Consider the following 12,727-nt stretch of genomic DNA (forward strand, 5'->3'; position numbering starts at 1 on the left):
TTTGCACTGTAAAATGTTTATGATCTATGGACGGACCACTGACTGTTTCTGAGACCGTATTCTGATGTTCAAAACTGATGACATTTTCTACTTCGTTTTATGTAGTTTAGTTGCCAGCCTTGTTATCAAGATTAAACCATGCTGACTGCACATAATGTTTCATTGTAGGCGTTTGAGGGAATCACGGTGTGAAGACATCTACATGCCATTATTGATCTTTGATGATAAAGTGCACTGATTTGTGGTTGATTTAATGAGTGTTTACGAATTTAAATCCAATCCGATGTTTATCTTCGGTGAGTGGATGCACAATTTTAGCTTATGTCTTCTCCATTAAACATGAAACTGTAGCCTTTTTTAATCATCGCACGTTATATTTGTCTTTAAGACCTCATTGTCCTCATTTGATTATTTTAAAATGATTATATGATCTGTTGTACTTTTTGTGATCATAAGGGAATAATATTTGTGCCTTATTTCTTCTTTCCCTCAGTTTTTTTTTTCATTAAAGATCCATTTTCTATGATTTTTAGTTTCTTTTTGTGATCTTTTTATTGTAGAAAATGGTGCGTAAAACCAGTTTCATTTCAATAATGAACTAAACGAGGTTTTGAGTTTTCATGTGTCATTTTTTTTAATAAAGAGGTACAGTAATTTCGTTCACAAATGACGGAAGGCATATTAAACAGTCAATATAAGATAAAACTTGTACAAAAAATCATAAAATTCAACCTAAAGTACAAATACATTTTGTTACATCCAGCTAAGCACATAGTATAGCAGTTGAACGTGTTTTGGGGGTTTCAGACACTTGTGCAAAACCATTAAAGTCAACATTTACCTGCATTTGCAACCCATTTACTTCTGAAAGGTGGAACAAAACTTGATTTTAACGCATTGATTAATTGGATGATATTAGTGGGCATTTCATACCAGAACCGAGTCAGAGTTGAATGTGAGTTTGCAGAGGATCGAAACCCCACCGGCACCCAGTTCATCCTAAAAAGCATCTCTACGTATCCCTTATTTTTGCAAACTTTCTTATTTGCTTACATTGGTGTAATGTTTATGCAACAGCTATTTACACTAAATGTAAAACTGTTAGATGGTATTTATACAGAGAAAATAGTGATAGATACTGTTTGCACAAAGTGTAAATGGAAGTATTATGCTGTTTGTGCAAACGGTCAAATACGTAAGAAATGGTCAGCCTTTGCCAACAAGCTAGAATATTCGCACTCATAAATAGACAATGCAAATATTCATTATATTAACAGTCAATTATTGCAATAACTAACTTTTTCTCTTAGGAGTGATGTGCATTGACAAATTATACACAATAACACCAGGAATATGTATTCAGAGAGTAAATAAGGTTAATTTCGAGTTCATGTTGACTAATGATAGCAGGTCTTGAGGATCAAATGTTCTGTACAGTTAACAAACATCATGCTTCGGCTTGGAGGTTAGTCCTCTTCTCCATTTATTGCTCCATATTTTAGTATCTGTGCATGAATGCGTACATGCATTAATGTTAGAAGAGCTCTTCTCTCGTCTTAAACTGTGTTGTCTGTGTGACCCGACAGCTTGTTCTCGATTAGTTCTCGCAGACTTGTTCTGAAGTGTAGGTTTGCTCCCACGATGATGTAGCCCTGTCAAATCAAAGTTAGAGGATTGTGAACATATAATATCGTCTATAGCATAAACTTAAAATAATAAAAGTTTCCCTTTAACTTACATTGTGATACTCGACCACTTCTTCAATGAAGTCTAATCCGTCAGGTAGAGGGATCTGCACACCTCGCTTAATGTAATCTTACATGAAAACACAGGATGAACCATTTAGATAGATGATATTTCACTGCTGGAAAGATGAATGTGTATTTAAATTGGGTCATTTATGTAGTAGAAATGTGAAATTATTTTAGAAGTTGGTGCCTTCTAGACTGAGAAAAGCCAGAAAATGTATTTTTGGCTCATGCGCATGAAAGACAACAACTCCCAGAATGCACTTGCTTTGCTGCCCTACGAGGCCAGTCCCAAGCCACGCCTCCCGGTTACAGAGGGCAGTGTCGGAAGAAATGATACACCTAGGCTACTAGTGACTCGAAACTGAAAAGACGGCGTTTTATCGTGAGATTCCCCTATCGAGAGCCTAAGTCCCTCCCCTCTGCTTCCGGCTCATGGGACCTTATTTCGGAAAAAATATGTATGGTAGTCAATGGCGAGAGACAACTTTTCTTTTTATTCCGTCTGAACTGTGCCCTGAACTACACATATGATGTTTGTCAATCTAAAAGATAATTATGAAAGTCAAGAAAGTCGCAGTTTGTCATAAAACAGAAGAGTAACGTTTAGTTTTATGTGAAAATCGCTCAATGAACTACATCTCTCGTCTCGCACTATGTACGTCACCAACATGGCTCGTATGTGTGTATTCTGGAACAAATCACTCAGGCATGACGGCGTAACGTTACGATTATAACGTAAGACTATAGAAAAAAATGACAGACGTTAGCTTCAGTAAAGTTAGCTTCATTCATTGAGAGAAAAGGTATGACGTCACATGTGCGCCTTTTGGGTTTGTAGTCTTTGTAATTACGTCTTATACCTCAACAGTTTTACATCAAACTGCGACTTTCTTGACTTTAAAATGTATCTTTTAAATTGACAACATCATATGTGTAATTCAGGGCACAATTTAAATGAGATCAAAATATTTGTTGTCTCTCACCATTGACTACCATACAATATTTTTCCGAAATAAGGTCCCATGGTGGTCCACCGGAAGGGGAGGGACTTAGGCTCTCTCTGGGCGGGTTGAACACATGCAGAACGAGCTCCTCCTACTGGCTGTAATCTCTCGCCTCTGGACAAAGAAGCCTCTGATGAGCTAAATTATGATTTTTGCGTCATCTGAGGTTTTTTTCCAGACACACAATCCAGAAATCTCTCGTCTCAGGGGGACATGAGGGAGGGAAGCACGGCCATTCCATAATACTACCAGGTTTCTACTGATACAAAGCTTAATGCTAATCGGTGAAGTATCCCTTTAAGCAAATATCTCTTATCCCACTTGGGATCAATGCGTTTTTTGTTTTAAATAAACATACGTTTTTTTCAGCAAGAATGTGTTAAATTGATCAAATGTGACTTTAAAGACATTTAGAATGCATAAAGATTTCTTTTTCAAATACATTCAATCAAAAAAAATCACAGTTTCCTTACAAAAAATTAAGCAGTTGTTTTCAATCTTGATAATAATCAGAAATGTTTCTTAAGCAGCAACTCAGCATATTATAATGATTTCTGAAGGATCATGTGACACTGAAGACTGGAGTAATGATGCTGAAAATTCAGCTTTGATCACAGGAATAAATTACATTTTAACATATTCAAATAGAAAACACTAATTTTGAATTGTAAAAATATTTCGTTTTTTATCATTAAAGTATCATTAAATATATACACATTGTTTGACTTACTGTTAATGAGAGGCACCACAGAAATCTGCAGCATCGTCTTCAGGGGACCTTGCAGTGGAATAAGCTGAAGGAAACATCGTCATTACATTTGCTCTCCACTCTTTTTATTATAAGGTGTATTCAAAGTGAAATTGAAACATCGGAGGAAACTTACAGCTAAAGACTCCAGAGCAGACTGATTGGAGTATATTTTAAACCTGAAAAGCAGATTCTCAGTTCAAAATCAGTGTTAAAAGAGCTTGTCAAACACTGTTCAGTGTTTGTGCATTATATTTACCTTCTCAGATCTAAATGGATAGTCAAGCGCTTGCCCTTCATTGACACTTTGGCATTGAATTTACCTTCCTAAAACACGGACAAATTTGGTGCATTTATTGCATCCCTTCATCATAAAATGAATTATTGCATTGTGTATATTATAGTTCTCACCATGGTCATGCTGCTGAGCTGTACTGGTGGCTTTCCTGCCGGGAGAACCAACACTTTGACCATGGAGGTGACGGCCACACTGGCACCGGAGGTCTTGATCGTGGATCGAGGAGGAGCGGTGACCTCGATCTCCAGTGACAGAGGCTGATCCATCAGCGCCGGGTTCTGATTGGACAGAACAAACACAGAGAATTAATGAAATGCGAGGCTTTGCTGTGTGGTTCCTGCATGTTGACAGTCTAATGTTGCTCACCAGCATCATCATTGTCCCTAAGTAGGTGGTCCTGAGGAGCACTTCTAAGTCCTTTGGCATCTGAAATGAGTTGAATAATAGTTTTTTTTTTTTTTTTTCTTATTTTTGTCTCATGCCTTTGAAGCGTATTAGATGGCGTCTTACTCGTTCGTTTTTGATCTGTGTTTGGAACAGGCCACCTTTGAAGTAAGAGAAGAGGCCACTGTCGAAGAAGTACTCAGAGAGAGAGAGATAGACCATCCGATCGTACTCTCTCACTACGGGATTCACAGCGTAGTTCACGAGGGTCTCATTCTCATTCTTAAGGGAGTAAAACATGCCCTGTGCAGAAGAGAAATACATTAAAACTTTGTGTGTGTGTGTGTGTGTGTGTGTGTGTGTGTGTGTGTGTGTGTGTGTGTGTGTGTGTGTGTAGATGTGATTAATTGCAATTAATCGATTTGACACCGCTAATTATAAAATATTTTTATATTATATTATATTATATTATATTATATTATATTATATTATATTATATTATATTATATTATATTATATTATATTATATTATATATTCTGGCCAAAATATATGTAAAATTTATACTAAATACTGTATATGTTGTAAACAGCACGGCTTGGAAATATATCTTTCAAATGTAACAATGTAGTTACAAATGTAACCTTCAAATTCCAAAATATATATTAGAAAATGTACTTCAAGGGGCAGGAAAATACATTTTCAATCTTAAAATAAATTTGGGGTGGATGCAGAATTAATTAAATAAATATATATTACTTATAATATTTACTTTGAAAATATATATTAAAAAAATTAAGAAATAGAATAAAGTAAATTTTTCAAAAATCTATTTTAACATTTATATTTATTTTGCATATTTTGAAATATATCCTTCAGAAATCATTCTAATATGCTGATTTGCTGTTCAAGAAACATTTCCGATTATTATCAATGTTAAAACGATTGTGATGCTTCATATTTTTGAGGAAACTGTTTCAGGATTCTTTGATGAATGTAAACTGACCTTCGCTGACCCCAAAATTTTGAACAGTATAGTGCACTTATATGCATTACTCCAGAGTCAATGGGTGGAGCTTGATGTCCAGCTCCCCCTCTATGGATGTAATGGGTGGGGCTTGAAGGTCAGGCCCCACACATTAGTTCCACAGAGGCGGGGCTGGACTAAGCTCCACCCATTCCATCCAGAGCAGGGGAGCAGGACATCAATTGGCTCTGCAGTGAACACTACTTGCATCTGTCACTCACCCTAAAATCCATATCAAGGCTTGATTCTGTCACCACGGGGTCACTCAGCAGTGAGTAATCGATGCCCACGTAACTGTCCACCTCCGTGCGCACTGAGAAACACATTCAGGTAAACACATGTCTGCCAGATAAATATATCACACCAGTTTTATGATGATCAACATGTTCTCTAACCTGGGATTGTGTCCAGCAGCTGGTTGACCAAAACTAGTGCAGCATGATTCAAGGCAGGACAAATCTGACAGAGACATATATGCAGTTAATTTCTATTAAAATGTGTTCAAATTTATTCTAATGTGATTAAAGTTAAAATATCTTTCTTTGGCAATGATATGCAAGCACCATGCTTGAGACCATCCAAGCGTCTCCTATTCCTGACTGTAAAAAGCAAACAAACCTGTCTATTTAGGATGAAGCGCATTCCTGTAGTCAGGAACGTTCCGATGAAGTCATAAACCCTGCTGTGAGAATATTTTGAGGCACATGAGAATATGGCGTATAATGCAAAATGCTGAGCAAAAAAAATTCTTTCATTGATTAAACAAATCATGTGTCACTTGCAATATACATGCTCAAAGTTCAACACAGTCCTAAGTACCTAAGGGTCCCGCCAAATTTGGCCCTCATCTTGGCGATGGACGCATCGCAGGTGATGTTGGAGATCTTTAGACGGCCCTCCTCGTCTTTGCTGAGATGGAGGACCGTGAAGATGTTGACACCTTCAGCTGAGGCGTTGATGGCTCCCTCATCAAAACTAATGGAGAGAAAGGGGAAGACCTGCTGTAGTGAGAGACTTACATGTAGAGGTTTTAAACTACATCAAACAGCTCTACAGATCACGTATGATATGCAGTTCTCACTCAATAGAAAGAATCAAAGCTTTAGTTTTCATTTACATTAAAAGAAGTCTCTTCTGTTCACCAAGGCTGCATTTATTTGATAAAAATACAGTAAAAACAGTAATATTGTGAAATATTATTTCAATTTACAATAACTGTTTTCTATGTAAATTTATTTTAAAATGTAATTTATTCCTGTGATCAAAGCTGGATTTTCAGCATCAATCCTCCAGTCTTCAGTGTCACATGATCCTTCAGAAATCATTCTAATATGATGATTTGCTGCTCAGGAAACATTTCTGATTATTATCAGTGTTGAGAACAGTTGTGCTGATGCTTCATATTTTTGTACAACCCGTAATACATTTCTTTCAGGATTCTTTGATGTATACATTTGAATACATTATATATGTCATCAATGTCGCTTTTGATCAATTTAATGCATCCTTCATGAATAAAAGTCCCTTACAAAAAATAAATATACTTCAAGTAAAAGTTCAAGTATATTTTTAAGTATACTATACAGTACCAGTCAAAAGTTTGGAAACATTACTATTTTTATTGTTTTTGAAAGAAGTCTCTTATGCTCATCAAGGCTGCAGTTAAAAAAAAAAAGTAGTATTATGAAATATTATTACAATTTAAAATAATGGTTCTCTTTTTTAATATATTTTAAAATGTAATTTATTTTTGTGATGCAAAGCTGAATTTTCATCAGCAAGTACTCCAGTCTTTGGTGTCTTATGATCCTTCAGAAATCACTCTAATATGATGATTTGATACTCAGTTATTATCAATGATGGAAACATTTGTGCTGTTTAATATATTTTTTTGGAATACATTTTTCAGGATTCATTGATGAGTAAAACGTTAACAGCATTTATTCATAAAAACAGCATTTATTCAAAATAAAAACATTTCTAACAATATAAATCATTACCATCACCTTTTATCAATTTAACGCATCCTTGTTGAATTAAAGAACTAATTTCTTTAGAAAAAAATAGTTATTGTTCCCAAACTTTAGAACGGTAGTGTATATTGTTACAAAAGATTTCTATTCTAAATAAATACAGTTCTTTTTAACTTTTTATTCATCAAATAATCCTGAAAAAAGTATCTCAGGTTATAAAAAAAATATTAAGCAGCACACTGTTTCCAATATCGATCATAAATCAGCATATTAGAATGATTTCTGAAGGATCATAAGACACCAAAGACTGGAGTACTTGCTGATGAAAATTCAGCTTTGCATCACAAGAATAAATTACATTTTAAAGTATATTAAAAAAGAGAACCATTATTTTAAATTGTAATAATATTTTATAATATTATTATTTTTTTATTTTTTTTACTGCAGCCTTGATGAGCATAAGAGACTTATTTCAAAAACATTAAAAATAGTAACGTTTCCAAACTTTTGACTGGTACTGTATGTAGTAAGTATACTAATATCAATGTACTAGTATATTTGTAAGTGTACTATTCCAACCCTAGTAGGGACTAAATTGCCCCACTTTTTAATGTATAAAAGTATACTTTAAGTGTAACAGTGCATTTAAAACTTTTTTGTTTTACATGCAACTATAAAAGTAAACATATAGGTATACGGATAGTTTTCTAGTTAAATACTTATAGCACTTTTTTTTTTGAAGTATACTCTACTAGTTTAGTAGTTTTATACTGAACTTAACATCATTCGTATAGGCCTGGATTCACAGACAGGGTTTAGATTAAGGATTAGACCCTAGTTCAATTAGGACATTTAAGTAGCTTTATAAACGTGCCTTGAAACAAACATTACTGATGTGCATCTGGAGACAAAACAATGGCACTGACATATTTTAAAATATATCAGAGCAAGTTTCAGTTAAAACAGCTCAAACATGCATTTTAGTCTCAAGCCTTGTCTGTGATACCGGGGGATAGAACACTTAAATATACTTTTAAGTATATCTCGATCAAAAGATTGAGTACAAAGATAGGTCAAATATAGGCTACGCTACTTAGACTTTTCTGTCAGCATAAGTCAAGTATACTTAAGTGTAATTATCAGTGTATTTCTGAGAATAAATAGTAGACTGATACTGTAGTTATAGTTTAAAAGAAGTATATTGAATAAACTTCAGTAGGCCTATTGTTGCTTGTAACCTCAAGTCTTCTGTTTGATTGCTACAGATGCATTTCAGACTCACAAGAGCCAGTAAAGGATGCGTCTCTGGAAGTTGAGGGTGATGGAGGAGTTCTGCACCTCGAACAGCAGCCCAACATCTGGCTGGAAGCGCAGGTCAGAGGTCAGGTTCAGCTCCGTGACCTTCACACTAAAGAAACATCAGTTAAATACTTCCTTTCAAATTGCAATACTGCATCCTCTTTGCTACCTCAATTCAAAATCACTAATTGAATTGGTATTTAAAAGGCAAAGGTGTAAAGTCCATGTTCAGAAAGTAAAAGTCCCCCTCAGTATTTTGTTCCAATCACCTGGATTCGCTAATTAGCAGTTTTTCAGCCAGGAGATAGAACTAATTAGTGAAATCAGCTGGCTTAGTTCATGGGTGGAATAAACATATGGCAGGACTTAACTTTCTGACCCTTAGACTTTACACCTCTGCTTTTTTCATTTCTGAATGGTGCACAACTCTGTGCATTTGCATCCTCATGAGCTTTGTGTGTGGATGACCACATGAGGGCGCCGGATGAGCATGTCTATGAAAGTAGAAATCAGTTTGATTAAATGTAAACATACTCTTTAATGGTGTATTGGAAGCGGCCCTCGGTACCACGCATTTCTGGCATGGTGATGTTACTCAACTCTCCTTCCACGAAATTCTTTGTCTCGGCCTTCACTGTAAAGACGTCAAACAGAGGCCAGTCTTTAATAGACTAATATATGAGAGACTATAGTTGCATTTTAAGTCTGAATACTGGGCTCTATCTTACACATCGCCAGTCCTCTGTCAGTGATGCGGATCTTGCATCCAGGCGGCTGTGCTAAAGTCATCGCGACGAGTGAAAGAAGAAAGATAACAGAGACTTTCAGCAGTCCCATGATTCCTCAGTAGACCTGAAAAACAGCAATTTAACGAAGTGATCAAGAGGAAACCGAGAGCTAGGATCAACCAGCATCATCAAAAATGGTTAAAGGTAGGCTATTGATTTTATAAACACTTTTATGTTATAGTCTACTGGTTGAAACTCTCTTCACATGCTGATAGCGATCAACAATAGAAGTGGTCTATAAAACTAAAACATAGGCTACATATATACATGCCTAACGTATGTATTTCCCATAGACTGTGGTCTTTCCCACCTGCTGGCGCAGACATAACACGTCATTAGCGCAATTCATGAGACTATGCGGAGTTGTAGACAGAGAGTCACCGAGCGCCACAAACAAACAGCAGAAGCTTTTTACAGTTCCTTCTGAGCCAAACCAAGCAGTTTATGCTGCGTCCACACCATGTTGTAACTTATAGAGATGGCAACCGGAGCTGTTAATGTTCTCAGACTCAGATGTGTGTGTTTCTATGTCAACACTATCAATGCTGAAATGAATCTGCAGCAGTCAGGTCACAGGTGGTACAACTAGAGCTAGAAAGTAAAAATATACGTTTTTAAAGTATAAATACTACAATTTAAATTGAAAGAATATTTTACAAAATGTAAATGAAGTAAAAAAAAAAACCAATAAAAAAACAGCTCAATTAAATGTAAAATGCTTGCTATAAAAATCCCTCCTCATTTATTAGTTCTAAAAGATCACATCGGAGTTACTATCAAGAGATATAGTCTATTGCAGCTTTATACAGGCAGTTCTGTCTCTTTCCAAGTACAGTCCTGCACCACAGAGCTTCTCCAGTGCGGCAACAGGAAAATGGGCGCTGACAGCTAAATATACAGAGACAGCCAAGCAAATGAGAGAATGATCTTGCCTTTCAAGCGTATGTAAGAAAATATCCAGCCAACGAAGTCCAGGTCTTTCCGCTCTTGTTTCTGTAGCAGTGTGTGTGAAGAGTGTATGTCTGCGTGTGTGTTTATAGTGCAGAGGAGGAGAGACTGTTTGCCTCGTCTGAATGGACAGCAGAGAGAGAGAGAGAGAGAGAGAGGGCAGTGAGGAAAGAGAGAGAGAGGCAGTGAGGAGAGAGAGAGAGCGAGAGAGAGAGAGAGATATTTATATAATATTATTAAAAATAATAGTGTTATTAATGCTTTGGCAATGTAAATATTTCTTTCACCATGCCGGGAAAGCTACTTGAATCTTGAGAGAGAGAGAGAGAGTGTGTGAGAGAGGTGGAGAGAGAGAGAGAGAGAGAGAGAGAGAGGCAGGCAGTGAGGAGAGAGAGAGAGAGAGAGAGAGAGAGGCAGGCAGTGAGGAGAGAGAGAGAGAGTGGGGATTGAAACATTCTAAGGAATTGTGTGATTGCTAAAGTGTATTTGGTGGTTGTTAATCAATTGTGAGAATTCTGTCTGGTTGCTGTGGAGTTCTGGGTGGTTGCCAGGGTGTTGCTATGCAGTTCCTAAAGTGTTCTGAGAGGTTTTTGGCAAATTGGTTAAGTTGGTCTGGGTTGTTGCTTTTCATTCATGAGCATAGCTCGAATGGTGTGGATTGAGTTACATCTAATAGTTTGTTTAAATTACTAAACTTACATGGTCAAAATTAAAAGTGTGCTAAATAACCAGCATGATAGAGAACAGCTTGAATGAGGTCGCTCTCTTGGAGGTCGCATGTGTGCGCACTGTCGCTGGAGGCAGCTGTGTCTATAGTCACCCACACAGGAACAAACAGGACCAAAACAAACGTCACACAAATGGGCTTTTTAGGGTCATTGACCCCAGGGTCCGGCTGATTTATCCTGCTTCAAAGAACATGGTCTCTGGCAGGCAGAAAGATTTTACAAGTGCCTCATTCATTTAGTATAAAACCCTGCATGGGCTTAGGAGCTTTTTAAGCATCCAAAGGCAATTACTCCTTTCTTTCAGCAAACACATTGTCCATGTGCAATAGGTGACCTTTGACACAAAATTATGCTCAATGAAGCCAGAAGTCTTTACATTTCAGGAAGGATGAACATGTTCTTTGTGAAACACACATCAAGTTGTAGTAAATCAAGGAACAAACTATTTATTCCATGTTAGTGGGAATCGTTTAGGTTTAGGAATGTTCCTCACAAGTGTTTTTGGTTTGAGAAGGGAGTGGAGTTACTATAGTTCACCAACACAAGATTGCTTCTTCAGGTCAATACCCCAAACATAATAAGAAAAACAATGTTACACAAGTAAAATAGACACCAACTTTACATTCAAGATATGTGTTAACTTATAAAACAGTACACAAGACAGCACTACAACTGTGTATTTAATTTTAAATTCTACTTTTAAATCATTTAAAATAAATAAATGTATATTATGGTAGGCTACTATATAATGATTAATGTAATATTGATGTAGGCTATAATTTTATTCTTTTAAATAATTCATATAATAACTAACATTTCAGATATGTGAATTTGGGTCAAAGGGCAAAACAATATAATATAAAATGTACCACAGCTATTTAAACTAACTTGAGCCATAATATAAATGGTTAAAATAAAATATGAAGATAATTGATATTTTACTTCTTTACATGCAGATTTTCTAAATGTCGGAACCACTTTATGGCGGACACTATAAATCATATTAAACATTAATGTAAAAAGCTTCTAATATTCTAAATCCAGGGAACAAGTGATGTCTGATAGCCACGAATAGTGCAAATTATAGCCTTATAGAAACATAAACCTACCTTCATTTGTGCAGGGAAGGCATTCGTTCTCTTTTGAGTCATGGCACAAAGTGAAACCATAAACTTTGAACACATTTTGTGCAAGCATTACAGCTTATTCCCATATTTTCCTCCCCAAATACCCTTTCACAATACTTACAGCGGTGTGGAAATACAGGCTGGGTAACTTCAGTGTCTCTTAGAATAATCAGATATTTTCTTGCAGTCTGGAAATCATCAGTGTTTAAATCCTCTCGCATCCCTCCCTCTTTTATGTTCCCAGTTTATATTGGGAGTCAGTAAGCATTTTGGGAAAAGGGTGTTTCTCTTTGCCTCATGTCATATGACCTTGTTGGGGCAAATATTCATCAGCTTGAGGATGTGCAAAGAAAACATCTTCCAAAGATTAACATGCAACAAATAACTGAATTTTGTTTCACTTTCTAAAAACTGCAGTTGCTGCGTTTCTAGAAGTTCACATTATTTCTAGGTAACAGTGGAACGATGGCTCCAGGCTGCATTAAACAGATTCCAGCAGTCTGCCTTTTAATTTTTGGAGACGAAACCTTTAATTAGTTCATGACTTCTGAGAAGCCCATGTTGCAAGGCTTCATAGAATCACATGACGCAAGAAATGGGTTCCACTTACAACCACAGAGGACCAAGGTGGAGCTCACTTTGGAGAATCAAGCT

At 36.2% G+C, this 12,727-nt stretch overlaps 2 protein-coding genes across 6 annotated transcripts in view; one reads left to right on the forward strand and one right to left on the reverse strand.

Annotated features, from left to right (window-relative positions):
- ctsa (cathepsin A) overlaps positions 1 to 633 on the forward strand; it is a 14,115-nt gene extending 13,482 nt beyond the window's left edge. For both annotated transcript variants that reach the window (XM_081381627.1, XM_081381628.1), the window contains exon 15: positions 1 to 633. This exon is cut by the window's left edge and continues 118 nt beyond it. The gene's annotated coding sequence lies outside the window, so the exon portion shown is untranslated.
- On the reverse strand, positions 609 to 12,296 carry pltp (phospholipid transfer protein). 4 transcript variants are annotated; one of them, XM_081381632.1, is made up of 16 exons: positions 12,195 to 12,296; positions 9,211 to 9,334; positions 9,017 to 9,116; positions 8,466 to 8,591; positions 6,030 to 6,185; positions 5,829 to 5,892; positions 5,606 to 5,669; positions 5,432 to 5,523; positions 4,312 to 4,488; positions 4,168 to 4,227; positions 3,915 to 4,079; positions 3,763 to 3,830; positions 3,640 to 3,682; positions 3,486 to 3,549; positions 1,739 to 1,815; positions 609 to 1,652 (listed from the first exon to the last, which is right to left on the reverse strand). In XM_081381632.1, the coding sequence occupies exons 2-16, from the start codon at positions 9,317 to 9,319 to the stop codon at positions 1,557 to 1,559; spliced, it is 1,461 nt and encodes a 486-aa protein (XP_081237758.1). In that variant the 5' UTR covers positions 9,320 to 9,334; positions 12,195 to 12,296; the 3' UTR covers positions 609 to 1,556. The 4 variants fall into 4 exon arrangements, with proteins under 4 accessions (XP_081237758.1, XP_081237757.1, XP_081237756.1 ...); XM_081381631.1 differs by having other exon boundaries at positions 12,056 to 12,202; XM_081381630.1 differs by lacking the exon at positions 12,195 to 12,296 and adding an exon at positions 10,203 to 10,362.
- Between the last annotated feature and the right edge of the window lie 431 nt (positions 12,297 to 12,727).

The sequence above is a fragment of the Scardinius erythrophthalmus genome (assembly GCF_964197995.2).
Source record: "Scardinius erythrophthalmus genome assembly, chromosome: 12".
Lineage (NCBI taxonomy): Eukaryota > Metazoa > Chordata > Actinopteri > Cypriniformes > Leuciscidae > Scardinius > Scardinius erythrophthalmus.

Bases quoted from the DNA above. Each gene is read 5' to 3' on its own strand.
- pltp (XM_081381632.1), bottom strand. From the start codon at position 9,319: ATGGGACTGCTGAAAGTCTCTGTTATCTTTCTTCTTTCACTCGTCGCG. The intron at 9,117-9,210 runs GTAAGATAGAGC...ACGTCTTTACAG, and splicing joins TGACAGAGGACTGGCGATGT to TGAAGGCCGAGACAAAGAAT. The intron at 1,653-1,738 runs GTAAGTTAAAGG...TTGATTTGACAG, and splicing joins AAGTGGTCGAGTATCACAAT to GGCTACATCATCGTGGGAGC.